The following is a 27,758-nucleotide window of genomic DNA, read 5'->3' on the forward strand; positions in this document are numbered from 1 at the left end:
AGATTATTTATTTATTTATTTGACAGACAGAGATCACAAGCAGGCAGAGAGGCAGGCAGAGAGAAAGAGAGAGGAGGAGGAGGAAGCAGGCTCCCTGCTGAGCAGAGAGCCTGATGTGGGGCTTGATTCCAGGACCCTAGGATCATGACCTGGGCGGAAGGCAGAGGCTTTAACCCACTGAGCCACCAAGGCGCCCCTGTCCCTCACATTTTAGATTTGATACTTGGAATTTCTGGGCGCCTGGGTGACTCAGTGGGTTGGGCTGCTGCCTTTGGCTCATGTCATGATCTCAGGGTCCTGGGATTGAGTCCCGCATCGCGCTCTCTGCTCAGCAGGGAGCCTGCTTCCCATCCTCTCTCTCTGCCTGCCTCTCTGCCTACTTGTGATCTCTTGCTGTCAAATAAATAAATTTAAAAAAAAATCTTTAAAAAAAAATACTTGGAATTTCCTCTGAGGTTGGCTATGGTAATAAGGGGCTTCTAGTCCAGGAAAGAGGTAGTGGCTAAACCAAGGATGTGCACTCCTGCTCTCTTCCCAGGTATGTCTTGAGTGAACTGGTAGAGACAGAGAAAATGTACGTGGAGGACTTGGGGCAGATTGTGGAGGTAGCTCCCTTTTCTCTCCCCAGCCCTAAGCCCAGCCCTTTTCCTATGCTCAAGGCTAATTTTAGGGGATGCCTTAGTGCTCCTGTGTCCCACCTTCCCAGTCCCCTCTACATCCTGAACTTCTTGGGGGTGGGGGTTCCCCCCGTAAAGGCTGGCCCCCCCACACTCATGCTCCCACCCCACCCGTCTCATAGGGTTACATGGCCACCATGGCTGCTCAGGGGGTCCCGGAGAGTCTTCGAGGCCGTGACAGGATTGTGTTCGGGAACGTTCAGCAAATCTATGAGTGGCATCGAGAGTGAGTGGTGGATCCCGGAAAGCGAGGTGGAAGGGCATACCTCTGTTGTCTCTGTAACCTAGCCATGGGCTGCAGTCTCCTGAGCAACGGTCTGGAGTGGCTTAATGGCCCAGCTAGGGTAGACAGCTCTCAGTTAAGTCGGGTGGGGGTATTTGACCAGCCTTTTCTTCACCAACCCCTCCAGCTATTTCCTGGAGGAGCTACAGCGGTGTTTGAATGATCCTGATTGGCTGGCTCAGCTCTTCATCAAACATGTGAGGCTTAAGGGGGCGGCCTGGAAGGAGGGGGGCTCGGGAGTGGGTCGGGGCTCCCCAGAAGTATTCTCTCGCCTCACCCGTCCTGTTCTCCTTAAACTTGACCCCTGTTAGGAGCGCCGGCTGCATATGTACGTGGTGTACTGTCAGAATAAGCCCAAGTCAGAGCATGTGGTATCAGAATTTGGGGACAGCTACTTTGAGGTCAGTGGCTGAGGTACCTTGGGGGAAAGGGGACAGAATCATCAGGCTCTCCATACTTCGTAACTACCCTGTCCTTGTCGCCAGGAGCTCCGGCAGCAGCTAGGGCATCGCCTGCAGCTCAGCGACCTGCTCATCAAACCAGTGCAGAGGATCATGAAATACCAGCTACTGCTCAAGGTCAGGACCACCTATTTCCTGAGGGTTCCGCTGGCTGGGACAGCCCTTGCTTGTCTTGTTCCTCTCCCCAGCGTTCCTAAGGCTCCCCCCAGACTTCCTGGGCACCTTCATCTGTCCTGAGTATTTCTTTTCTACATCTTAGGATTTTCTCAAATATTATAGTAGAGCTGGAATGGATACAGAAGAGCTGGAGGTGAGGACTTCCATCTCTGCTAGGACACACACCACCTACTCCTTATTTTTTTGGTCTCCTGGGATACCCCAGCAACTTGGGTGGTGTTGAGCTGTCTGGTTTTTAGGGGGAGGCTGGTTGAGAGTTGAAACATGCTCTGAAGAGGCCTCTTTCTCCACAATGACAATGCTCCTCTCTTCATCTGTGACCCAGCAAGCTGTGGAGGTCATGTGCTTTGTACCCAAGCGCTGCAATGACATGATGACCCTGGGGAGACTTCGGGGCTTTGAGGTATGGGGATAGAACAGGCAATTGGAGGCCCAATGCTCTTTGGCCCCAGTCTGAGTACTTGGGAGGTCCTCATGGGGGACCTCTCCCTCCCCTGAGACCGACTCCACGGTTGTTGGGAGAATCAGAGGAAGTCCCTTTTCTCTCTCTCTCTTTTTTTTTTTTTTTTTCTTCTCAAAATCACTACCCTTTGGTTCTAGGGCAAATTGACTGCTCAGGGGAAGCTCTTGGGCCAGGACACATTCTGGGTCACAGAGCCCGAGGCTGGGGGGCTGCTGTCCTCCCGGGGTCGAGAGCGACGTGTCTTCCTTTTCGAGCAAATTGTCATCTTCAGTGAGGCCCTGGGAGGGGGAGTCCGAGGAGGATCACAGGCTGGATACGTGTACAAGAGCAGCATCAAGGTGGGGAGAAGGCCACAAGGGAGGGGTCTGGCTGGGATGCGGTGAGGCCTCTGAGAGAACACCTGGCTCCTGGATTTGTTGGAGGGGATGGGAACCAGAGACAGCCTAAAGAATCTGGGGGCTCTCTCCTACTTGCCAATCTAGGTGAGCTGCCTAGGACTGGAGGGGAACCTCCAAGGTGACCCTTGCCGCTTTGCGCTGACCTCCAGAGGGCCAGAGGGTGGGATCCAGCGCTATGTCCTGCAGAGTGCAGACCCCGCAGTGAGTCAGGCCTGGATCAAGCAAGTGGCGCAGATCCTGGAAAGCCAGCGGGACTTTCTCAATGGTGAAGCTCTTACCCTCCCTCCTTGACATGCTCCTTCAGCCCTTTGACCTCCCAAATCCCTCTCTGCCCAAAATTTAGTCCCTGTCCTCTTGACCCCAGCTTCTCCCCCCCCCCCAGCAATTTACAATGGCTGACAGTTCTTGGGAAGAGGGCAAAGTGAGAGGATGGTCTGTGTAGAGCCTTTAGGGAAAGAACCTGTTGTAACCCTCCTCCTGTTCCTCTCCTTGCCCCAGCATTGCAGTCACCCATTGAGTATCAGAGACGAGAGAGCCAGACCAACAGCCTGGGGCGGCCAGGAGGCCTTGGGGTGGGGAGTCCTGGGAGAATTCGGCCTGGAGACCGGGCCCAGGTCAGCACACATACACCCATCAATGGCTCTCTCCCCTCCCTGCTGCTGTTGCCCAAAGGGGAAGTGGCCAGAGCCCCCCTGCCTCTGGACACACAGGTACGAGGAACGGAGTCCCCTGTTATAGGGGCAGAATGGGGAGGGCCTCTTTTATTCTGGGATCCCTAAATCCCCCTTCCCTATACCATTCCTTTCTTCTACCGCATGCCTTTTTTCTGCCCTTTCCTACTTCCCCACTCTTACCTTACCCCCTCCAGTTTAATCTTGGGAGAAGCTGATGGTTTTAGATGATCTAAGATGGCTAGCAAGAGGAGGTGGCTTAGCCAGGGGCATACACTGAAAAGAAAGGAGTGAGGGTGGATTCCTAGACTTTTTTCCTCCTCTGACATGAATCTTTCTTCAGGCCCACAGTGACATCCCCCGAGCCCCTCATGACTCTCCTCCAGCTCCACCAATTCCAGACACCCCTCCCTGCCAAGCCAGACTTGCCAAGCTGGATGAAGATGAGCTCTAAGTGGTGAAGGCCTGGGGTGGTGCTGACCCAGCCACCCTATTTCCTGAGAACTTCAGGGCAGTCCTTCTGGCACCACTTTTGAATTCCTTCTTGATGTGCCTGGAGGGGGCAGCGAGGCTGGGAGTGGTGTTGACTTGGCACAGGATACCCAGACTCAAAAAGACTTCTTTCTGCTTAAGGAACATGGGTTCCTTCAGCTCCCACCCCTATGCATGCGTCACGGGTCCCCCCCCAAAGAAGGATATGTGGGTGGGTGGGTGGGAGGGCTGGGGCAGGGGCCAGGTAAAAATGATTGGTTTTGATTTTGATTTTTTTTCCAGTTTTCTGAGATTAAAGGTTTTGTGATATCACTAAGGCTGCTGTCTTGGCAGAGGGAAGGGGAAGAGGAGTGAAGTGATGGGGAGAAATCCGCTGGGCCTGTGGATGGTCTGGTGAGAGGAGGACACAGGGTGGAAGACAAAAGGTGTCGCTGTTTTTGTCCCTCACCTGCAGCTGCGCCATCTGGCAGTCTGGACCTGGAGCTTGGGAAACCCTAGATCCGTGATATATCCTCCTCTTTCCCAGGCTGCTTTCTCTGCCATCTGGCCTCCATTCTAGACTCCACTGGAAAGCCCAGTGTAGTGTGACTTCCCACCATTCCCCCAACATCCAGATTCTAAAGGACTAAATGCCCAAGTACCTTTCCTTCTGAGGCCTCCATGCTCAGCTGAGTGGGAAGGGAGATGTGGAGAGGATGCTGGGGTCTGTGGCCCTCTTTGGCCCTGGATCTCCTTCTTTTTGCAGTTTGCGAGGTCACAAGGCATATCCGTAGTGAGCAGGAAGGGAGTCTTCTTCAAGTACAGACCCAAGAGTGGACAGCTCAAAGGGGTCTTCATCCCTCCCAATTTCTGGGATAGCCCCTGGGATGGAGAAAGCCAAACATGCAGAGTTCCGTATCCAGACACCCTGTCCTGGGTCCTTGGGCATCGGTGTATCCACCGTGTCCACTCGTCCCCTGGGCTTGGTCACGTGTACTTGGGCTTCCTCAGCAGACAATAGGCTGCTGGTGTGGGAGGGTGAGGAGGAGCTGGAGCCTCCCTGTGGGCCTGAGGTCCCTCTGGCCTACAATGGGGGGAGGGACCTCTTAAGGGGGGGACAGGACGTACAGCCCAGATAAGACTTCTGGGGAACAATAGGAGGAATTGAAGAGGGGAGACCCACCCTCACTCTACCCCACACCCAGGGCTTTGGGGGCAGGGACTGGGGACCAGAGGGTGATGGGGAGGGATGCCAAGTATTCTTGTAAATGGAGGAGGGGATGGGGAAAATAGCAGGATGCTGGAGCTCAGGACTTTTGTATCTCTTGAGGGACCACAGAGGTTCATGAGGTGGGTGCATGACCCTTTTGAACTTAATTTAACCACAAATGTGTTTTTGAGTGCCAACTTTGTAAAATAGCACTTGAATGTAATAAATGGCACTTCAAGTTCTTTTTGTTGTTGTTGTTTTGTTTTGTTTTTTGGCTTTTAAGAAGCAAAATCAAAATTTGCTCTCAGTTCAGTATTTCCCCTGAGGCCCTGAACTGGGAAGTTAGGCCCAGCTCCCAGCAGAGGTGTGGGTGGTAGTTCTCCGTCAACCCCGGGCTCTACTGTAGCCGAGTCCCATCTTAGCAGGCTTCAAAGCTGCTCTGCCAATGGAGCCCCTTCCATTTCCTTGGGGCAAGCTGTATACCCCATGCAGATTTGGGTCTGGCGGAGAGGCATGTGTGTGTTTTGAGGGGGGCACGCTGAATTTTCTTGGGGAGAATGCAGAGGCTCTAGGAATGATGGGCCACTCTAGAGGAGCAAGCTATCTCCTCCTAGAGGGCCAACGCAGAAAGGAGCAGCAGCCGGATGGCCAGAATCAAAAGGCTTAGGAGTGGGAAAAATGTGCGAGCTTTTGGCCTTTGTCTTTAGTCCCTACACCTTTCCATACACCCTCACCACCCCTACCCCGCCCTCGTCCCACCCCAGTAGGCTCAGGAGTGAGCGATCCCGCTGAGGTTGTCTCAGGAAACGCCTAACATAGAGACGCCCTCTCCCCAAGTCTTTGCAGTCTCTGGGCCGTTGATGGTCCCCAAGAGAGGGCGCCCTGCAGGGCGGGATTGGACCCTGCTTCAGGGAGGCGGGACTCAGGGCTAGAGGGTGGAGGGGTATTTAAGACTAGGCGGGGTTGGAGGTGGCCAAGAGCAAAATGAGTGGGCTACCGGACGCCAGGACCTGCCCAGGCCTGGGAGAGGTCTCCGACCTTAAGTTCCCTCTGGGCGCCAAGTTCAGGGAACCTCTCACCGAAGCTCGATTCCAGCAACTCTTCGGGGACGCAGAGCAGGAGTCGGACCTACTCTCGGAGCCCCGCTGGTCCTGGCTGTGCAGACAGTGGAGGCGGCTGCCTGGCGCTTGCTCCGGACCGGGGGCGTGGCGCCTGCTGCTGGCGCGGCTGCCTCCTCTGCGCTGGCTGCCCCACTACCGCTGGCGGGCCTGGCTGCTCGGGGATGCCGTGGCCGGAGTGACCGTGGGCATCGTGCACGTGCCCCAGGGTGAGCGGCCCCAATACCCGCCCGTCTGGGGCCCGAGCTCTGGAGGGCGTCGGGAAGGTGCAGAGCCTGGAAACCCAGGAGCGAGAGATTGGGTAATGTGGCTGAGGGTTCGGAGACAGGATCTGAGACCAAGAACCGGGTAAGGACTGCCGAGCTGCATCAGATCCCTACCCCCAGCTCCCTTCATTTGCGCAATCCTTCAAGAAGTCTTTGACACGTTCCGGGTCAGGGAACTGGAGAGGTACAATACCGGCTTCCTCCACGCTCGCTACCCCCCTCACCCTCGTCTAGGCCGACACGGATCTGTGACCTTGTCCGCCCCAAGACCTCCCACGGAGGCCTGTTAACCCCTGGGTTCCCTCATGTGGCATGATTTAGCGTCTCCATGCCAGCCTCTGAGAATGTGCACAGGAAGGGTGGCGTTCTGGAGGCTGGTCACCTTCCCCCAGCCACCCCCTCCCCCACACCACACACCGCGATGATCTTTCCTTCCACTTCTCCCCTAGGCATGGCTTTTGCCCTCCTGACCTCTGTGCCTCCAGTGTTCGGACTCTACACTTCTTTCTTCCCCGTCCTCATTTACACCTTGTTGGGTACTGGGAGACATCTGTCCACTGGTGAGCGACCCGGTGACTCCTCTCCTTTTCTGTGGGGTGCCAGTGGACAGGGTTTTGAGGCTTGGGTTCCTGTGAGCTCCTTAGCTCTTGTTCCCCTCTTCCCCTCCCCTGCTTCCCTTCCAGCCTCTGCCGTTTCCCTGCCGGGAACTTGGGACCTAAGCAAAGTTTGCTGGGCCGTTGGGGGGATTGAGGAGTAGGGGGTGGGGGTTGGTGCTGAGTGTGTGCAAAGAGAAGGGAGTGCCCTCGGACTTTACTTCACCCCCAGGAGATTCGGTTTAAACGAACATCTCCGGGAAGATGGAAGAGGGGAACAGAGATGCGCGGTTACCCAAAGGAGCGCGCGGTCCGCGGGGCGTTTGCAGGAGGAGTGTGATGCATTAGGGGGCAGTATTTGCCGGCTGGCGCGCTCTCCTAGCCTCCCTCCGGGCACGTTCCGGGCTGCTGCACCAGTTCTCGGCCCCATGGCCTTCACCTGCGCAGCAGCCTTCCAGGAGAGCGGGATCTGACCGCAGCAGCCTGACCGGGGACGCGGAGCCCCAGCGGTCACCGCACCCCAGGTGGCAGGGCTGGTGATCTCTGCGTTTGAATTCCCCGGCCCTAGGAACTTTCGCGGTACTCAGCCTCATGACGGGCTCAGCCGTGGAGCGGCTGGTGCCGGAACCCCTCGGGGGTAACCTGAGTGAAATCGAGAGGGAACAGTTGGACGTTCAGCGGGTTGGGGCGGCTGCAGCCTTAGCCTTCGGGAGCGGGGCGCTGATGGTGAGGGAGGATCCTGCGGGATCCACGCTGGGGTCCCTGGGGAACTGGGCCAGGAGAGGGGGGCGGGATGCGTGTCCTGCGCGGGCATAGGCGGGAGAGGTGCGCTCCCGCGGGTCCGCTACTCCTCCGGTAGTGATTGTGCATCTCCTCCCCTGCAGCTGGGCATGTTCGCGCTGCAGCTCGGCGTCCTGTCCACCTTTTTGTCGGAGCCTGTGGTCAAAGCGCTGACCAGCGGGGCCGCGCTGCACGTGCTCGTGTCCCAATTGCCCAGCCTTTTAGGGTTGCCCCTCCCGCGCCAGATTGGCTGCTTCGCTCTCTTCAAGGTGGGGGTGGAGAACAGCGGAGAAGCGGCTTCTGGCGGTCTTGGGAAGAGGGAAACCCGGAAAGGAAGGAAGGAAGGACGGCGAGTGGAGGGATAGAGGGTGACGGGGGCGGAGGGAAGGAAGTTAGAACCACTGGCTGAAAGAGGGTCGCTGCGGCGGTGGAAGCCCCGATGGGAGCCGGGAGGCCTTGCCTCGGCCGGGTGGGTCCGCGCTGGGGACAGTCGACCCGGCACCCGGCCCTCGCTCACCGCCCCTCCCCGCAGACGTTGGCCGCTGTGCTGACCGCGCTGCCCCGGAGCAGTCCGGCAGAACTGACCATCTCGGCACTCAGCCTGGCGCTGCTCGTGCCCGTCAAAGAATTGAACGTGAGATTCCGGGACAAACTACCCACCCCGATCCCAGGCGAAATCGTCATGGTGAGGATGGCTCCCGGGTCGGGGGTGCGCCCTGCACCCTGCACCACACAGCCCTTTGCCCATCAGGTAGGAGCTGGCCGCTGCCGCCCCCTCGTGGAATGCAGCGAGTTTACAGAGGAGAAGTCCTGCGCATCCGTATCCCTTTCCAGGCCTCTTCCCAGAACACTTTGACCCTCTGGAATCCCCCACTCACTTCTCGCACGGAGCCTCTCCTGGACCTCTTACAAAGCCTTCTTCCTGCTTACAGCGCTCCCTTGCGGTGTCGCTCGCCACGGCACTCTCCACTCACATCTCTCCCCTCACCCGGTCCTTCGCTGTTCACTGTTCAGTTTCTCTACCTTCCCACGCCCACCTACATTTCTCTCTCTCCCCGACTAAATAAGTGTTCTGCCTCTCCACCCATACGCCATCTATGCTGAGACATATCCCAGCTCTCTTACCTAGAATGGCTCGGTACACTTCTTGATGTCTACCATTCCTCATGGGAGTCCCTCTTCTTCCATCTCTTTCTATAACCTCGCATATACATCATTTCTCTTTCCCATCCCCACGGTCCTGCACTCTAAATGGGCGGCCAGGCACCCAACCCAAACACATCCCAGAGCCCCCAGGGGCTGGGCCTCCAAAAACAACTAACAGTTGCCTTAGAATCCTTTTTCTCCGTGAGGCTCTTTCTAGTCTCTGCCAGGAAGCCCATCTCCTGCCATGCCCTAATTTGCTCTCTTTCCCAGGTGCTTCTGGCCTCTGTGCTCTGCTTCACCTCTTCCCTGGACACAAGATACAACGTCCAGATAGTGGGGCTGTTGCCTGGAGGGTAAGGGAATCGAGAGCCTGCTCTTCTCCCATTTTTCCCACCCAGCACTTCCCCTTGACCCACCCCACCCTGTTTTCTCTGTCTTCCCATATCCTTCTTAGGACCAACCCATCCTCATCCTGGATCCCTCTCTCTCCAGATTCCCCCAACCTCGCCTCCCTAACCTGGCTGAGCTGCCCAGGATTCTGGTTGACTCGCTGCCCATCGCGCTGGTTGCCTTTGCTGTGTCCGCCTCCCTGGCCTCCATCTATGCAGACAAGTATAGCTACACTATTGACTCCAACCAGGTGTGACTCCGACTGAGGACCCCAATTCATTCAGGACACAACCCCCTAATCTGATGTGCCCTCCCTATGCCCTTGTCTCTCTCCTCTTCATCTCACTGCATCCCTCCAGGAGCTCTTGGCCCATGGTGTCTCCAACCTTATCTCCTCCCTCTTCTCCTGCTTTCCCAACTCCGCCACATTGGCCACCACCAGCCTACTAGTGGATGCTGGTGGGAACACACAGGTAAGAGCATGTCTTGGATGAGGAGAAGGGCGGGAAGGTATCCAGGGGGATGGGTGGTGGTGAACAAACAGGTGGACGATGGGTAGATTCCTCAGAGGGCAGCCATATAGAGGAGGTTAGGAGTCTGTGCGGGAGAGGGATGGGGTGGGAATTTCTAGGTAGGAGATGGAGAGAAGATAACTAAGCTCCATTAAGACCTTTGTAGACTTGGGGCACCTGTGTGGCTCAGTGGGTTAAGCATCTGCCTTCAGCTCAGGTCATGATTCCAGGGTCCTGGGATGGAGCCCTCCATTGGGCTCTCTGCTCAGCGGGGAGCCTGCTTCCCCCTGCCTCTCTGCCTACTTGTGATCTTTCTGTGTCAAATAAATAACAATCTTTAACAAAAAAAAGACCTTTGTAGACTCTAAGCACTCAGTTTACAGTGCCCACATGTAACTCAAAATAAAAACAAAACTGAACTGTAAAATAAATTTGAGAGACAAACTTCTGATTTCCACACAACCCCCCCATGGGACATATCACACATGAAAGTCTCCCCCTAATACTTCTGGTTTCCTACTTTGCTGGTCCCCTAAGAATGTGGTGAGCCTGCTTTTAGGGTCATCCAACAGTGGCTTTTAAGATGGACATGGGCTTCAAAAATAGGGAAATTGAACTACATCTACGTAGAGACCGGCAAATGAGAGGCATTTAATTGGGAGAGGGGAAAAGTAGATGTGAGATGCAAACTAGCAAGAAGAGAGTGGAAGACTGAGGAATATCTTCATGGACAGGGATTCGGAAGGAGGGAGAGTTCCAGGGAAGGCAAGGTAAAGTGGGCAGGGCGGCCAGCTCCCTCACAGTGGTGCATGAGATCCCTTTGCTTCTCGGCTTCCATCCCTCCTCCTTTCTAGCTGGCAGGCCTCTTCTCCTGCATAGTTGTCCTCTCAGTGCTGCTGTGGCTGGGGCCCTTCTTCTATTATCTGCCCAAGGTAAGGAACAGAGGAGCTATTGGGGGTGGCCAGGAGGGGTGGCTATATTCCAGGACACTGAGGCAGTCAGCTTGCCTTCTCTGCCCCAAGGCTGTCCTGGCCTGCATAAACATCTCCAGCATGCGCCAGATGTTCTTCCAGATGCAGGAACTGCCACAGCTATGGCGCATCAGCCGCATGGACTTTGTGAGAAGTGGCAACATTGCTCCAGATTGCCCCCTCCCATTTCCCAGCATCCCCAGCCTCTGCCCTCGATTGAAGCTAATTGTCCTGGTCCTACATTCTGTAGCCCCCCCCCCCCCACTGCAACAAGCCTACCTCCTAATCCCATTACCCAGACACAGGGTGGAGGGTGGGGTTTCCCCCGCTGAGTCAATCCTGTCCCTTCCTGTCATTCTTTCTACCTTCTCCTGGGCCATCCCTTCCTATCATTTGCCTTGGCAGGCACCACACCTCTTTCCCTAGCAGTGATGGCCTGCCACTCCCAACCCTGTCCTGCAGGCTGTATGGATGGTCACATGGGTGGCCGTAGTGATCCTGAGTGTGGACCTAGGCCTGGCCATAGGTGTGGTCTTCTCCATGATGACTGTGATCTGCCGTACCCAGAGGTGTGAGTGGAGATGAGCCGGGAAGCACAGTGGGGAGAGAACAGGTGCTTGGGGTGACTCTCCAGCCAGGCCAGGCTGGGAATCTGACCCCAGCTTCCCACCCAGGGTGCAGTGCCTGGCACTTGGACTTGCTGAGGGGACGGAGCTCTACAGGCCACTCAGAGAGAGCCACAAGGTGGGTGGACTATGGACAACGAGGGAAGGGAAGACCAGACCCGGGTGTTTTTCTGACCCTCTGCCTCCTTAGCTCCGCAAGGTCCCGGGGCTCTGCATCCTGAGCTACCCAGCACCCCTCTACTTTGGGACCCGTGGGCAGTTTCGCCGCACCCTGGAGCGGCACCTGGGGCTTGGAGAAGGAGGAAAGGTGAGAGACCTGGTCCGAGGGGAGGGTGGCTTCTCCGGGAGAGGGAGGCAGGTGGCTCTTCTGAAGGAGATCACTGCTTACGGGGCACACGTTCATGCTGGTGTCTTGGAGGTGGTGACTGCCCTTCTCTACTCACAGGAGGCTCCAAAGACGGATGGCCCACCCGATGCAGGTGAGATGGGATGGCGAGGAGCCTGGGCACGTGCCCTGGAGGCATCCGGCCACTCCTGCCTTCTCCCATCCTAGTTGCCGAGCCCGTCAGGGTGGTGGTCTTAGACTGCAGTGGTCTCACCTTTGCAGATGTTGCTGGAGCCAGAGAAGTGGTACAGGTGAGGGATGGGGCAGGTAGGTGGAGGAGAAAGTCCCCTTAGCATCCCAGGCATACCCTCTGACGTAGGATTTGACCCCCCTCTCCTTCTCCGCAGCTGGCCAGCCGATGCCGTGATGCTGGGATCCACCTTCTCCTGGCTCAGTGTAATGGTGAGAGGTGTGGAGGCTGGAGGGACCTGGAGACTGGGGAATGACCAGAGACGTGGGGGAGGGAAAAGGACATGGTATGGATTTAAGACCTACAGGCCTGGCCTGCGTCTCTACACAGCCTCAGTACTGGGGACACTGACCCAGGCAGGACTCCTGAACAGAGTGACCCCAGAACAGCTGTTCGTCAGTGTCCAGGATGCAGCTGCTCATGCCCTGGAGAGACTGGTGAGGGGGCAGGAGCAACAGGAGGGAAACCCAGGAGGTGCTGGGCTATATATCAGATCACATGTGAGTCGTTGGCTGAGAATCTATGCAGAGGGTTCTGGGAAAAGGCCTGAGAAAGAGACTAGGGGAGGGAGAGTGGGGGATGAAATGATGAGTCAATTTAAGGCTAAGCCAGGGAGACGGGGCCCAGCTCTGCGTGAAGAACTAAGGAGTTAAGAACTAGGGAGTGGGGTGGTGTGCCCTCAGAGGACTGCCAAATGCTGAGGGAGGGAGAAGGGCACTGAAACTATTCCTGATATGTCCTCTCTCTTTCCAGGAGACTACGGGTCCGAAGACTTGCACAGTGTGGGTCTGACACAGTCATCGGGAGCGTGGAGGGCCCCAACAATATGTGTGTGAGGAGTCCTTACTTCTTATAATTAATAAAACAAGGCTGAGCACCTCTGGGGGTCATGAAGTGAACCTCTGGGTGTCCGCACACTGATCCCTGGTGCCCCTTTCTCCATGCTCACAGCATTGCAGACACAACTAAAAATGACTTTCACTTGTGTGTTCACCAGCGCCCCCCCCCCCACTCCAGAAGTCTCCAGTTCTCTCCATGGGGGGTGGGGCTGGAGCCTGTGCACAGAGTCCTGGATCCAGAGATGGGGGAGGGGGTACAGCCCTGGGAATACACGCAGGGACTTCCCCACCCCCTCAGTCCCAAGGAGATGAGAGGAGAGTATTTCCACTTTAGGTTCTTAGAGTCTCCATGGGCTCTTTGGCACTTGGAAAGTGACCCCCCCCCACTTCCTGTCCCATGACAAAGGGGGTGGCGGGAGGACTTGGCACTGGCTGTGAGACAGTTATGGCTCCATCACATCCCTGGGCACTCGCAGAAAGGAGGAGTGCCACCAGGACAAGCCCCTGCTTGGGATCAGTTTCTGAAGGGGATCAGGGAGAGTCAGTGGAGCGGTCACTGGGTGTTGGGGTTTGCTAGAAATTCCTGGCAGGGACAAGGAGGCAGGCCCAGCTTGACAGTTTGAAGGCCCCTAGTGGCCCTCATTCAGAGGTCATGCACTGCAGCCGGTGTTTGAAGAAGAGTAGGCGGTGTTTGGCCACCTGACTTTCATCCAGTGATCCTGGGTAGCGGTAGCGGGCATAAGTCTCTGTCCCCACATCCCTTGATGTCCATGGCAGCTTCAACTTGGATGCATGATCCACAACGACGTCTGAGCAGGAGCCCACTCGAAGGGAACCAAGCCCATCCAGGAAGAATTCTGGGGGGGGGGCGTGGAGGGAAGGGGAGCAAACACTGAAGGGTCTGAAGGGTGTAGAAGGCCAACCCTTAAGGGAGAACTAAGATTTGGGGTATGGAGGGTGCATAGGCAAGGACCCCGTTTCTGAGGGCATTGGGCTAGTAATTAATTTTCCAGGGTCTCAGTTTCACTCTTCTGTAAAATAAAGTCAACATACTTACCTTGTGCTTGGGATAACATACCACAACTGTCCACCCTCCCCAACACCTAAAGTTTCAACAGATAATGAATGGGCTGCTCCAGGAGTGTGGTCTGAACCAGCGGGAGCGGCTGGGAGTGGAGGGAAGGTGGCGGTGACAGCGGTGGGGAAGTCAAACGTAGACCCAGGGGCAGTACTGGGTCTGGAGGTTCAAATGGTGTGCGGGCCAGGAGGGTGGGAGCTCTGTGTCTTGCCAAGGCTCACATCTTGGTAAATCTTCGCAGAACTGCCCCAAGAGCCCCGGGTGCCACCCGTGGGTTTCACGGGGGAGGGGTTGGGGTGGGCGTAGGAGTCGCCAGCGCCCTTGGATCCTCACCCAGCGCCCCGCGGGTCCCTGATGGGCCGGGCCAGGCCGGGAGGGGGAGCCACTCACCCAGATGCGCCACGCGGCTGAGGCGCGGGTCGAAACCGACCTCGCGCACCTTGTCAGTGCGCGCCAGGAAGAAGTTGACCACGCCGTCGGTCACCACGCAGCCTGGAAAGCCGACGAGCTCGTGGTGGAAGCCGCGCCTTTGCCGGAGGCAGTTCCCGCGGCCTGGCGCGCCAGGCTCCACGCTCAGCAGCTGCCTGTAGGTGGTGGCAAAGCCGGAGATCTCGCGCACCGCGCCGCCGACCTGCGGGAAGTGGGAGGATAGCTCCAAGAGGGACGGGGACTGCCGGGGCTGGGAGTGGGGGTACCACATCTGTGCTCCCTCTCCCCCGCTCGGTTCCCGAGCCCCGTCCTCGTCCGCTCCACTCCTACAGGACCCGGGGGTCTCCCAGGCTCCGCCGCGTCTTCTGTCAGTCCCAGGACCGTCCGCGCTCGCGCTCGGCCGGGGCTCCCCCGCCGCTGCCTCAGCCTGCTGAGACCCTCCTTCTCCCACCCCGCATCCTGCAGGCCCTCCCCTACCAGGTCCAGCGCTGTCCGCTCCAGCACGTCCACAAGCCTCTCCAGCCGCGTCCGCGCGGTGAACACGAAGTCGTCGTCCACCCACAGGACGTACTTGGTGGTTACCTGGGATACGGCCAGGTTCCGGCCTGCGAACCAGCCCTGGGGGAGGGTATATATGGTCAGTGAGGCTGGAGAGAGAGGACCTAACCCCACTCCCGCCTTCCCTTCTCTTTCCTGACGCCTCTCTTAACAGTAGTGCCCATGAATGGCTCAGGCCTGGGTAAAAAAGGCAGTTTTCCACGGCGAGGGGTTGTCAGTGTTCTGGGAGGTGTTAGAGCGCATCTAACCGTGCACCCCATTCATCCATTCATTCATCATTCATTCATTCATCACCTATTTACTGAGCGCTCCCCAAGTGCTCAGCACTTTCTAAGAACGCAGGACGAACAACATAGGCACGATTCCTGTCCCACGGAGCTTATTTCCAGGAACTGCCATGCTTAACAGGCACCCCAGTAATTCTGATTACAGGTAGGTAGTCCTGAGAATCACTACTCCGGAGACTTCAGACCGAGGGCGCGCCTTCCTCCACGCGCTCTGGCGCGCGGTTCAGCCTCGCTGGCTGCGCACCTTGCCAAAAGGCATGAGATAGTGCTCGATGTGGGGACCGCTAATGCTCTCTGGCTTGTCGCTGTCGTCGGCGATGACCACGGTGACCGTTGGGTAGAAGCGACGGATGCTGGCAATGAGTGCCCGTAGCCGATTGTAACGCAGGAAGGTCTTAGTAGCAATGGTGACCAGGGCACTGATGTTGTACTGGGCTGGGGAGGAAGAGGGTTAGGTGCAGAGGAAGGAGAATGGGAAATTAGGAGCAGGAAAACATCTTCTCCCAAGGCTTCCCTCCTCCACCTTCTCCCCACTAGACCTCGATTTTAGGTCGCGGCAGGCACGGGCCTCACCTCCCTGGGGTAGAGACCCAGATGGGTACAGCCGAGGGTTGGGGGGGTGTCTTATGCGGATGGTAAAGGCAGCCTCATGTCCCTCTGTGGAGAACCGGACTGGGAAGAAAGGACACAAGCTGTGGTGCTTAAGGCTGGGATAACATTCCTTTTTCAGTAAATCAGTATTTAAATGCCTACTCTTTCTGGGCCCTGATGGACAAGAATTTAAGATTTTTACCGCCATGGTACTAACATTCTAATGGGTGGGAAATTAATTTTAAAAGGAGATTTAATGAAAAGCACACGTTTATTGAGCATTTACTATGTGGCAGGTACTTTTTCAGTTACCTTAAATATAGGAACTCATTTAATCTTCACAAGTCCTATTAAGTAGATTTCTACTACAGAAAAAGACAGAGAAATTAAGTAACTTGTCTTCATTTACAGAACTCTTAAGCAACAAAACTGAGTTAGGAGCCTAGTCAGTCGTTCCAGGCTAAGTAAATGAAATTTAGAGACTGGTAAGCCTTGAAGAGAAAAAACAAGTAATGTGATAGTGAAGAGGAACCAGTTGAGTTGAGATCCAAATGACAAGAAGGAGCCAGCTGTACAAAAATCTAGGGGAACAGCATTCTAGGCAGAGGGAACAGCAAATGCAAAAGCCCCAGAGTGGGAGCAGGTTTGGTGTACTAAGCCTTGGAGAGAAGCAGGAGGGCTGTGTTGTGCCTTTTTTGCTAGAGAAATGGGAGCTCTGGGAGATAAAACCCCTTGCTCTCCTGGAAGTGGTGGATTGGAAATAGAGTTTGAGTTTTCTGGCTCCTGGGGCAGGTCACTTCCTGGGGCCCCCACGGTTGGCCTGAAGGGGGGACACACCCAAAGCTCGGGTTTCCCTTTGGCCTGCTCTGGCCCCAGATGAACAAAGGCCCCTTCTCTCTCTCTCCCTGGTCCTGCTAGCCTAGCTGAAATGCCCATTGTGTGACTGGGCAGCTCTGGCCATTGCCCTAGTATCTCCCACACCCTCTGCCATTTGCCCGCTCCAGCCTTTCTGGGCTCTCTGTTCACCCAGCCAGCCACTGCCTCCGCCCAGGCCTCACACCTGTGTCTGCTGTGTTTGCCTGGTAGCTTCGGCTGCTGTAAGTGACCAGTTGAAGCTGCCGGTTGAGTTGGTCTAGCCCAGGGCTGGTGAGGGTGAGATCTGGCTGCCCCTCTCCCTTGAGAGTCACTCCAGTCACTTCCCCTGCCACGTCCCAGGTGCCCAAGGAGGCTGTCAGGTTCACCTGGGAGAGGAGGATGTACAGGATTAGGCTTCACACCTACCTCCTACCTCCCTGGTAGCTTCATCCCTCCTTTGGCAGTGGGGTCTCCCTCCAGCATCCTCTGCCCACCTGGCCTTCCCAGCCTCATTTCCCCTTACCTGGTAAAGCTCCTGACCAGAAGCTGCCTGCAGGCTCAGTCCTAGGAGGAAGGAGAGAGAGTCAGAATCACACCCAGCCTTGAATTCTTCTGCACTTCGTCTCTCTTCACCACATCTCTCTTCATCACCACAGGGACCTTCTCACCCATCCCTCTTTGTTGAGGCCATGGCAGGGTACCTGTTAGGATGAAGCCTAGAGTAGCTGATTTTTTTACTCCTTTCCATCAAAGCAATGGCTCTTTATGGCCTGCCCCACCTACCCACTAATCTTTGGTCAGTCAGCAAAGAATAGATTCTTTCCCCCAAACCTCTCCAGTTACAGCCTTCTGCAATTCCTGACAACGGTAGAGTCCCTTCTGTCCTCATCTCCCATCTCATGAGCCCCCTTCTGACCTCAAGTCCCCCTTTCACTGGAAGTTCCCCACTTCCCATTCCAATCTTGCTTCACTCTTCCTCACCCAACTTTGAGCTCTGACACCCCCACAGTGCCTTAGGTCATCCCTGAGGCTCATTCTCCCCACCTGGTACCAAGATGCTCCGGAGGGGCTGGACTTCCACACCCTGCAGTGGGTACTGAAGAGGGGAGTTGGCAGGGGCTATGAGCAGCCGGTCAGCAGCGGACTGGCTCCTGGCAGTGGAGGACAGAGAAGGAATCACGGGGCAGAGGAGCTCTCCTTCCAGTCACACCCTCCCTCCAGGCCTCCCACTGCAAAGACACACCCTCATTTCAAGATAGTACCTTGAAAGGAAGGCCTGGAACTCCTGCTCCCTGGAGGCAGAGGCAGCCCTCAGCTCCTCCGGGTCAAAGGCTTTGGTGAGGTCGATGGCTCGGACCTGCCTCTGGAAGGGGAGGTAAAAGCTCCTTCCACTGGACTCACAACTACAATTGTTCCCAGAGAGCAGCCTGGAGGGGGGACGAAGGTCATCAGAGCCCAGCCATCCAACTCCATTCACCCCATGAAACATTTACACAGTGCCCCACACCTTGGCCTTTCAACCCTGCCCATCCAATGTCTGTCCCCTAAAACATTGCTTTTCAGATAGTCTCCAGGGGGAGAGACCACCATGACTTGTCCCCTAAATCTGGATTTTACAGAGCCGTAGAATAGGGTCAATTGCTAGAATTTCAGAGTTGTCTACCCACCATTTAGGACCCCACATGGACTCCCCTTTCAAGTAGAATCATCAGGACATTGGGAAGTTTTCTAGGGCCCTCCTATGCCTGCACATCCTCTCCTCCCCATCACCATGACAAGGTTCAGGGAGGAGAGATTCCCCCTCCGCGCCAGCCCAAGACTCAGCAGCTCCCCCTGCCTTACCCCCACTCCCCAACTAGTCAGGAGAACCCAGAGATCCGAGCTCAGCAGTGCAGGAAACAAAAGCTCCCCACGCCACCCCCAGCGAGTGCTGCTCTGCCGCCACCACCCCAGGCACTCACCCCACCACTTGCTCCTTGATCCTGACTGGGATGTGTGCATAGCGGGGCTCGGGCGTCAGGTCTGGCAGTTCTGGTCTGGGGGGGCCCTGCAGGGGCGCCCACAGCGCAAGAGGTGCCCCGAGGCCCGGCGCGTCCCGGGTGCTCGCGTACAGGAGCCCCAGCGAGGCGCAGGCGAGCAGCAGGACCAGCACACAGAGGGCCCGGCGGCCCAGCCGCATCCTGGTGGGCGGTAGGAGTGGGAGGGTGAGAAAGGTGCGGGGGGAGGGGGCGTGGGCTGGGACCCTAGAGCCGGGAGGTTCTGGAGGCTCCTGCCAGCAACCCCGGGACGCTCTCTACATCTCCGCGCGCTAGGATTTGCATAGCGAATTGTTCCCCCGGCCCTCCTCCCTCCACTCCCCGGGCCTCGGGTCTCCCGGCCTCCTTTCTTCTCGCCTTCTCCCGCATCTCGGTTTCCTCTCACGCCCGAGGCCCGGCATGTTGATGCGAGAGACCGCTGGATGCGGGGCTTTCCTCGGGGCCGCGAATAAGTAGGACTGCATCGTTTTCTTAGAGCAGCGGACTCCCCCATTCCCGCCCCCACCGCCCCCGGCCCGCGTGTCCCCCACCCCGCGGTCCGAGCATCACCTGGGCCCCGGTGGGCTGCACAGGGCGGCTCCACACCTTGCCTGTCATGGAAAATGCAGAATCACGCCCGCGCTGTTGCGTGCCCCCGGCGGAGGTGACCGCGCAAGTGGCCTCGGGAAGCTGTGAGGAGGACCCGGGGGACCCGCGAGCGCGCCGCCTCCCGCCTCCAGCTCGGCCCCCTCATCCCGCCCGGGCACTGACCTGTCTAACGTTCTAAGGCCGCCACAAGATTTCCGTCCGGGCTGCTCCAGGCTCTCAGCCCCGGCCTGGGGGTCTTCATGGGGCTGGAGGCGGCCTGATCGGGGAGCCAGCCGTGAGCCTGTGTCGTGGGGATCCTCCTGCCTCCCGGGCTCGCCCAACCCCTCCCGCCTTCGGACGCTCGGGGCTTTGTAGACCGCGGCGCGGGGTGGTTCTGGGCGTTTCCTGCGGGGGGGTGGGGTGGGAGGTGGAGAACGGAGTTGAGAAACGGTGCATCCCAGCCCCAGAAACGAAGGCTGGGCTCCCCGGCACCCTGTCCCACTTGCCGGGAGGGGAGGGCTCAGGCCGCCGCCCGGTTGTTCAGATCGCCGCGCCGCGCGGCTCGGCTCCCGGGCTCGGTGCGGCGGAGGCTCCAGCTCCGGGCTGGGAAAGCGAGCGCCCGGGCGCCTTCTGGTGGGCGCAGAGGACATTGCGGGGGCGCCTCGAGAAGGTCCTTCTCCCGACCCTCCCAGCCCTTCTCCTGCAAACCTGGGATCTCAAGGGCCTGCCCCAGTCCCGTTGTATTTCTTAGTCGTGTGGAGCCTCCCTGTCATACAGGCAGTACACGAGGATAGGGAATAAGGGCTTTGGGAGACTATGGGGCGAGGGCTTCTTATAACCCCATTCCAAGGAAGGTTTGGGTGGTTAGAGTGGGATACAAGAAACCAGACTAGATCCTGAAAAATAAGATTTTTGCCTGGCTAACAAAGACAGGTTCACACCCTCCCGCCCATCCTCTCCTCCTCCGCGGCACCCCTATCCCAATCATCCAACAAACACTGGAGAAGTAATCCAAAGGCCTGCTTCCCCTAACTGTTCCTTTTGCAGATGCTGGAGGAAGTGGCTAGGTTGGCTGTAATTCTGCATGCAAGCCTTTGACCCATAGACTCCCTTCCCTACAGCAGGATTCAGGACAGTATTCTTGTTCTTAGACTACATACCCTCAAGTGTTAAGGGATAAAGTGGCGGGATGTGTGCAATCTACTTTCAAGTTGCTTGGAAAAAATAAATGATACAATGATACAATGTGTACATGTTGTATATATATGGGTACATGTGGTATACATAATACAGAATTTGTATTTTATTCATTTAATAACTCGTCACAACACTCTTTATATGAACTGTAGGGCTTATATGTGTCTATATGCACATATATACAGAGAGGGAGAGAGAAAATGATAAATGTGACAAAATGTCAAAAATTGGTGAAGCTGGTTAAAAGGTATGTGGGAGTACTGTGTTTTCCAAGTTCCGAAGTTTGACATTATTTCCAAGTAAAAATTAAAAAGAAAAAGTCTTGCTTCTCCACTACTTTAGTGGAAAGTAAGCATCTATTTAGTAACTCAGTTATGGTCTGAGAAATTGTTTCAGCACATTACTGTCACATTTATAAAAATAGACAAGTAAAAATTTTAATAATGAAATTATAATCATAATCTAGAATTTCTAACAGAACTTACACTAATTCTTGTATCTGCAGCATTTCCTTCTTTGATGGTGATATTTAGCCTTGGCCGAATGCTGATTTTTCTCTCTCTCTCTCCAACTGTGCACACGCACCTCATGTGTGCGTGCGCACGTGCGCGCGAGCACACACACGCACACACACATGCACACACATTCTTTTTGCTGAACCATTTGAATTAATTGCAGACATTGTGACTCTCTACTCCTAAGTACTTAAGTATCTATCTCCTGAAAGAAAAGGTATTCTTTTAAATAAACAATATGATTGTCGTAGTTAGAATATTTACAAACTCTTGTCTGATACACAGTCCATGTCGAAATTTCTCCAGTTGTCTCAATGATGTCTTTTATAGCTTTTAAAATAATTCCAGTTAAGGATTTAGTTTTCATGCCTCTTTAGTTTTCTTGTCTTTGAAGGATATTAAATATATTTATTTAAAAAATTTGGGGGGATTGCTCTATTTCCATTTACTCTAGAGTGAATTCTCTTGAGCTTCTTGATTACCTGTTACAGTGTTACTTTTCAGGATGAGATTTGAAGTTTTAGTTTGTTAGTTTGTCTTTTGTGAGTTTCTTTCTCATGTGTGTGTCTTGGTTAGGATTCATTGTGGATGACAGACACTACTCTAGGGGGTTCTTACTGGGAATAATGGGGCATACAAATGGTTTGGGGAGTTGGTTTCTGTATGGGTAATAGTATCTTCCATAGGCTTTTGGAAATATGTGGGGGCATTTTTTAAGAGGATTTTACTTATTCACTTGATAGAGAGAGTGAGTGAGAGAGAGAGAGAGAGAGCACACAAGCAGAGGGAGAGAGAGAAGCAGGCTCCCTGCTGAGCAAAAAGCCCCTAAGTGGGGCTCGATCCCAATGCCCTGGGATCATGACCTGAGCCAAAGGCATTTGTTAGGCGCCCCTGTGGGGACATTTTTGGTAGTCTCAGTGACTGGTGAGGCTGCAGGCAATTGGTGGGCAGGTGTTAGCTAAGCTAAATGTCCTACAGTGAATAGGACAAGTCTGTGTAACAAAGGCTTGCCCTTCCCCAGATGTCAATAGAAACCCAGTTGAAAGCACTGCTTTAGGCAGAACTTTTAGGAACACCTCCCCGCCTCCAGAATCATACAACTCTTTTGCTATCAGCAAAACTGAGGTCACAGCTGCAACAAACTTCCGAAAACAGGAAGCTACAAACTAGAACCCCTTGGCCTCTATTACAACTTACACCCCACAAAGTGGACACCTGCCATTCAGGGTCATCCCTTCTCTTCCAGTTTAAGGCCTATCTCAATTCATGTTTCCTAGGCAGGCATTTGATTAATAAAGGAACACTAACCGCAAAGAATGCAGAGAAATGGTTTTTAGCACTCCAGCTTCTGCTGCAGGCCCAGATGCAGTAGGATGGGGCTGTGATGGGTCCTCCATACGCCAGACCAGGTTGGAGGTGTAAGTTTTCCTCTCTCCCTGCAGCATCTCCCCATACTGAGCGGTTCTGTGACTGTCTCCCCTGTCCAGAATGAGGGTTTATATTGAACACACAGGGATCTGATCCAAGGGTGTGTTGCTGATCCTGTCCCCAGCCAATGGCAGGCCTTGTCTAACTCAACATGGTAGCCTAGAGAGCTGGCTAGCCCAAGTCTTTTTGCTGTCACTCCAGGCAAGCAGCTCAAAACAGATAGAGCCCAGACAGGGTCACAGCCTCCTACAACCACCTGTCATATGGCAGAACATCCAGTGAATTCTCCAAGGAGCTGGTTCCTGGGCTGCTAGTTCTTTCTTCCATGCTATCAGCCCTCAGCCCTCATATTTCCACTTCCAGTTCGAGGAGATGCTTCTTTTGGTTTTGGTTTTGATCATGGGTTCTCTTTTACATATTATCTCTTTTATCATATTATCTCTGTTACATATTTGGAATATATTATCTGTCATTTTTATCTGGAGGGAAGGGAGGATTTTTTCTTGAGTTCACTCAGTCCTATGATGGGAAGTGACTCTATAAAAACTGTACTTATAAACTTCCTCCTTCTTTCCATAAAATAACTTTCCTCTCCTTTGTTTGCTGGACCAGCTTATGGTTTTTGCCAGAGCCTACTTGTCCCAAATTGCAATTCACTGCTATTCCTGAATAAACCCATCCTCACTGGTAAAATAACTGTTTTATTTTTAAGGTCAACATTACTGGGTGACCAGAAGGGGGATCCAGAGAAGAACCCCAACAAGTCCAAGGAGGGAGAGCAAACAGGTGTCCCCAGAGCTAACTGAGATCTCTGCTTTCTTGCCCACCCTGGAGTTTGAGGGTGAGTCTCTCCTGCATCTCAGACTCTGCTCTTTTTGTGTTTTGATCTCTCAGGCTTTATTCTGGATGTGTTTTTGGGCTTTGTCTTTTCTAAGAGTACTCTTGTCCATTGGTCTGACTCTTTTAGCTGGAACTGGACTATTTAGGAATATTTCCTTTTGCTTTACAGAAAAACCTCTAAGAAATGAGAGATCCCAGTCATCAAAATGTTTTGAGGGCACCCCCCCCAGTTCTTGGTCCTTGGCTGTTTTTATGTTAAAAATGTGTTTTGGGGCACCTGCCTGGCTCAGTCGGAAGAGCATGTGACTCTTGATATCAGGATCACGAGTTGGAGCCTTATTTTGGCATAGAGATTACTTAAAAAACAACAACAACAAAATCAAAACCCCGAGAAAACCCTGGTGTTTCCTCATGTACATTTAACTAAAAGTAAATGTACCAATTTAACTAAATGGACCAATTTAATTAAAAGTAATTAAGGAACACCAATGGCCATTATGGGGAACTTTTTATCTCCCTAAACTTACTTTTCTCAGAACAGAATTGGACAGCTGTGGCTCTAAAATGGTCAAAACCGGGGGCATCTGGGTGGCTCAGTTGGATAAGCAGCTGCTTTCCATTCAGGTCATGATCCCAGGGTCCTGGGATTGAGTCCCACATTGGGCTTCCTGCTCAGTGGGAGGTTTGCTTCTCCCTCTCCCTCTGTGTACTGTCTCTCAATAAATAAATAAATCTTTAAAAAAAACTTTATTTTATTTTTTCAGTATTCCAGAATTCATTGTTTATGAACCACACCCAGTGCTCCATGCAATACCTGCCCTCCTTAATACCCACCACCAGGCTCACCCAACCCACCACCCACTCCCCTCCAAAACTCTCAGTTTGTTTCTCAGAGTCCACAGTCTATCATGGTTCATCTCCCCCTCTGATTTCCAACTCCCTTCTCCTCTCCTTTTCCCAATGTCCTCCATGTTATTCCTTATGCTCCACAAGTAAGTGAGACCATATGATAATTGACTCTCTCTGCTTGGCTTATTTCACTCAGCACAATCTCTTCCAGTCCCATCCATGTTGATACAAAAGTTGGGTATTCATCCTTTTTGATGGAGGCATAATATTCCATTGTATATATGGACCATATCTTCTATCCATTCATCCCTTGAAGGGCATCTTGGCTCTTCCCACAGTTTGGCTATTGTGGGCATTGCTGCTATGAACATAGGGGTGCAGATGGCCCTTCTTTTCACGACATCTGTATCTTTGGGGTAAATACCCAGCAGTGCAAATGCAGAGTCATAGGGTAGCTCTAGTTTTAATTTCTTAAGGAATCTCCACACTGTTTTCCAAAATGGCTGCACCAACTTGCATTCCCATCAACAGTGTAAGAGCGTTCCCCTTTCTCCACATCCTCTCCAACACTTGTTGTTTACTGTCTTGTTGATTTTGGCCATTCTAACTGGTATAAGGTGGTATCTCAATGTGGTTTTGATTTGGATCTCCCTGATGGCTAGTGATGATGAACATTTTTTCATGTGTCTGTTAGCCATTTGTATGTCTTCTTTGGAGAAGTGTCTGGAAAAAACAATCCTACAATTTGTATGGAACCAGAAAAGACCCCAAATTGCTAAGGATATGTTGAAAAAGAAAAACAAAACTGGGGACATCACGTTGCCTGATTTCAAGCTTTACTACAAAGCTGTGATCACCAAGACAACATGGTACTGGCACAAAAACAGACACATAGACCAGTGGAACAGAGTAGAGAGCCCAGATGTGGACCCTCAACTGCAGGGTCAAATAATCTTCGACAAAGCAGGAAAAAATATACAGTGGAAAAAAGTCTCTTCGATAAATGGTGCTGGGAAAATTGGACAGCTATGTATAGAAGAATGAAACTCGACCATTCTCTTACACCACACACAAAGATAAGCTCGAAATGGATAAAAGACCTCAACGTGAGGCAGGAATCCATCAGAATCCTAGAGGAGAACATAGGAAGTAACCTCTTGCACATTGGCCATAGCAACTTCTTTGAAGACATGTCACCAAAGGCAAAGGAAACAAAAGCACAAATGAACTTTTGGGACTTCATCAAGATCAAAAGCTTCTGCACAGCAAAGGAAACAGTCAACAAAGAGGCAATGCACAGAATGGAAGAAGATATTTGCAGATGACAGTACCGACAAAAGGGATGATATCCAAGACCAATAAAGAACTCCTCAAACGGAACACTCAAAAAACAGATAGTCACGTCAAAAAATGGGCAGAAGACATGAATAAATCTCTTTTAAAAATAAAATGGTCAAAACTGAATGGGACACCTGCTTTGATTGGTTTTTTGAAGCTTCCAATAGTGACCAGGAATCTAAAATCGCCTCTCTGTAAAATACCATTTCTATTTAACTGAGGCAAACACTTGGAGAAAGACCAAAGGCTTCTGAGGTCTTTCCCCCACGTCTCATTTTCTTTATCTCCAAACACCCTGCAGCCACCATGTGCCCAGGCCCCCTGCAGGTGCTGTCACCTACCTTCCCTTCCGCACCACCACCGCCTCCTCCTCTAGATGCTCGGTTTCCCCATTCAGATATTTCACCGAGCTTTCCTCTTCTCTTCCCTGAAGAACTCTTCCCCTTCCTGTTCCTCTGAACTTATCATAATCTGTCCTTTTTAAGTTAACTCTTCTGAGGTTCCAGATAAGCCCCCAATTTCTTATGTTTCCCTGGACTAAGGCCGAAATGCAAGCTGTAGTTAAGGAGTTTCTTTCTTTCTTTCTTTCTTTTTAAAAAAGATTTTATTTATATATTTATTTGAGAGAGAGAGAGACAGAGTAAGAGAGCATGGTAGGGGAGGTCAGAGGGAGAAGTAGACACCCCATGGAGCTGGGAGTCTAATGGACTCTATCCTAGGACTCCGGGATCATGACATGAGCCTAAGGCAGTCGCTTAACCAACTGAGCCACCCAGGTGCCCAAGGAGTTTCTTTCTTTATTTCTTTTTTTTTTTAAGATTTTATTTATTTATTTGACAGAGAGAAATCACAAGTACACTGAGAGGCAGGCAGAGAGAGAGAGAGGGAAGCAGGCTCCCTGCTGAGCAGAGAGCCCGATGCAGGACTCGATCCCAGGACCCTGAGATCATGACCTGAGCTGAAGGCAGCGGCTTAACCCACTGAGCCACCCAGGCGCCCCCCAAGGAGTTTCTTTAAGTGACTGAGAACCCTCACATGTTTGCTGAAGAATTCGTCATAGTTACTCAGACTTACCAACCCTGTTTCTCAGATTTGTATCAGTGAAGTCCATAGGCTTGTTGGTGAGGGCCGGCCTAAACACTGGCTAAGACTTGCCCAATGGGAAAATCCTGAACAAGATGTAGAAAAACAAGCCCCTAACTTTGCGTAAAATGCTAGAACATACACTGAAAACCTCTACCGAGCAACTGCAGTTGTTTCTCCTAAGGCCATTGATTGGAACAAAATTCAGGCCTGCACCCCAAAACCTGATGAACCTGTTTATGACTTTTAAAATCAATTTCAGATTGTTTTCAGAGAAAATTCTGGTCTTCCTTTGGATATTGAATCCATTCTGGTAGCCACTAATGCCATATTTATATAGTGGGTTGAACCTGGAGCTTTTGCGTTCAGTTAAAAGAATCAGAATGGAACGGGAAACTGTATCCACTCCAGATTTAGTTACTTCAGCACACCAGCTCACTCACATCCTGGATATCTAAAAGGAAGACTGCTTAAGATTCTTTTTTTTTTTTTTTTAAGATTTTTAAAATTTATTTGACACACAGAGAGAGATCACAAGTAGGCAGAGAGAGAAGGGGAAGCAGGCTCCCTCTGAGTAGAGCCCGATGTGGGGCTTGATCCTAGGATCAGGACCTGAGCTGAAGGCAGAGGCTTAACCCACTGAGCCACCAAGGCACCCCAACTACTTAAGGTTCTTAATTCTCAGGTGCTTTGGGTTCAGGTCATGATCCCAGAGTCCTAAGATTCAGTCCTGCATCAGGCCCTGACTTATCAGGGAGTCTGCTTTTCCTTCTGCCCCTCAACCTGCTCTCGTGCTCTGTCTCATTCTCTCTCAAATAAATAAGTAAAATCTTAAAAAAGATTCTTAATTCTCAACTCTGGCAAATGAAGTTTCTTAAGCAAGACAAGAATCCCATAGTCTCTGTTATTATTGCAAAGAGCTAGGGCACTGGGAAGAATATTGTTACAAACTTAACCACTCTGGGTAGCTTTAGCCCTCTAGCCCGCCTATCCAATGTCCCCCTATTTTTTTTTTAAAGTTTTTATTTATTTATTTGACAGAGAGATAGAGCCAGAGAGCACAAGTAGGGGCAGGTGTGTGTGTGGTGGGTATGGCAGAGGGAGATGGAGAAGCAGGCTTCCCGCCAAGCAGGGAGCCTAATGTAGGACTCATTCCCAGGACCCTGGCAACAAGACCTGGGCCAAAGGCAGACGCTTCACTGAGTGAGCCACCCAGGTGTCCTAATTCTTAATGATGGGGCTCTGAGGAACTACTGGGGCTTTTCACAATCCCCCCTCTTAGTGGGCTTGGAGAAACCATTCCCCAGGTTAGGAACAAATCTTTCTCTGCCCTTAATGACACTAGAGCTATACTCTTCGTGCTCACCTGTATTGCTAAGCAACCATTGCCTTGGAGTACTAAACTAGTTCAAACGGGGGTGGGTGAGAAGGGTCTCTATTAAGCCTCAATGGGTTCCTGTCTCTGAACCTATTTCTCTTT

General features: G+C 53.1%; 3 protein-coding genes and 1 long non-coding RNA gene across 16 annotated transcripts in view; 2 read left to right on the top strand and 2 right to left on the bottom strand.

Moving 5' to 3' along the window:
• Positions 1–3,832, top strand: part of ARHGEF25 (Rho guanine nucleotide exchange factor 25) — a 7,637-nt gene extending 3,805 nt beyond the window's left edge. For all 3 annotated transcript variants that reach the window (XM_059403548.1, XM_059403550.1, XM_059403549.1), the window contains 11 exons: positions 539–605; positions 800–903; positions 1,088–1,157; positions 1,272–1,361; positions 1,446–1,538; positions 1,681–1,731; positions 1,924–2,001; positions 2,199–2,399; positions 2,544–2,724; positions 2,958–3,169; positions 3,474–3,832. In XM_059403548.1, the coding sequence (XP_059259531.1) occupies positions 539–605; positions 800–903; positions 1,088–1,157; positions 1,272–1,361; positions 1,446–1,538; positions 1,681–1,731; positions 1,924–2,001; positions 2,199–2,399; positions 2,544–2,724; positions 2,958–3,169; positions 3,474–3,584 (1,258 nt within the window). In that variant the 3' untranslated portion in view covers positions 3,585–3,832. The remainder of the gene's footprint in view (positions 1–538; positions 606–799; positions 904–1,087; positions 1,158–1,271; positions 1,362–1,445; positions 1,539–1,680; positions 1,732–1,923; positions 2,002–2,198; positions 2,400–2,543; positions 2,725–2,957; positions 3,170–3,473) is intronic.
• Positions 1–5,036, bottom strand: part of LOC132019851 (uncharacterized) — a 6,935-nt gene extending 1,899 nt beyond the window's left edge. The window contains exon 1 of the long non-coding RNA XR_009404863.1: positions 4,264–5,036. This is a non-coding gene — a long non-coding RNA (uncharacterized LOC132019851). The remainder of the gene's footprint in view (positions 1–4,263) is intronic.
• Positions 5,037–5,789: 753 nt separating this feature from the next.
• On the top strand, positions 5,790–12,709 carry LOC132019845 (solute carrier family 26 member 10-like). 8 transcript variants are annotated; one of them, XM_059403542.1, is made up of 18 exons: positions 5,790–6,138; positions 6,645–6,755; positions 7,357–7,514; positions 7,673–7,837; positions 8,101–8,319; positions 8,985–9,067; positions 9,207–9,354; positions 9,464–9,577; positions 10,471–10,548; positions 10,639–10,734; positions 11,050–11,156; positions 11,262–11,331; positions 11,404–11,520; positions 11,659–11,692; positions 11,767–11,849; positions 11,946–12,000; positions 12,088–12,288; positions 12,542–12,709. In XM_059403542.1, coding segments are annotated over exons 1-18 (2,184 nt in total). In that variant the 5' UTR covers positions 5,790–5,795; the 3' UTR covers positions 12,544–12,709. The 8 variants fall into 8 exon arrangements, with proteins under 8 accessions (XP_059259525.1, XP_059259526.1, XP_059259522.1 ...); XM_059403543.1 differs by having other exon boundaries at positions 11,946–12,007; positions 12,119–12,225; positions 12,542–12,687; XM_059403539.1 differs by having other exon boundaries at positions 12,088–12,225; positions 12,542–12,687.
• A 96-nt stretch (positions 12,710–12,805) lies between these two features.
• B4GALNT1 (beta-1,4-N-acetyl-galactosaminyltransferase 1) lies at positions 12,806–19,433 on the bottom strand. 4 transcript variants are annotated; one of them, XM_059403554.1, is made up of 12 exons: positions 19,212–19,433; positions 19,011–19,051; positions 18,387–18,605; positions 17,688–17,852; positions 17,470–17,576; positions 16,949–16,989; positions 16,631–16,811; positions 15,553–15,651; positions 15,224–15,414; positions 14,612–14,752; positions 14,096–14,336; positions 12,806–13,484 (listed from the first exon to the last, which is right to left on the bottom strand). In XM_059403554.1, exons 3-12 carry the CDS (start codon positions 18,602–18,604, stop codon positions 13,267–13,269), a joined length of 1,602 nt encoding a protein of 533 aa, XP_059259537.1. In that variant the 5' UTR covers position 18,605; positions 19,011–19,051; positions 19,212–19,433; the 3' UTR covers positions 12,806–13,266. The 4 variants fall into 4 exon arrangements, with proteins under 4 accessions (XP_059259537.1, XP_059259535.1, XP_059259538.1 ...); XM_059403552.1 differs by lacking the exon at positions 19,011–19,051; XM_059403555.1 differs by lacking the exon at positions 19,212–19,433 and having other exon boundaries at positions 19,047–19,198.
• Between the last annotated feature and the right edge of the window lie 8,325 nt (positions 19,434–27,758).

The sequence above is a fragment of the Mustela nigripes genome, chromosome 6 (assembly GCF_022355385.1).
Source record: "Mustela nigripes isolate SB6536 chromosome 6, MUSNIG.SB6536, whole genome shotgun sequence".
In the NCBI taxonomy this organism is placed as follows: Eukaryota; Metazoa; Chordata; class Mammalia; order Carnivora; family Mustelidae; genus Mustela; species Mustela nigripes.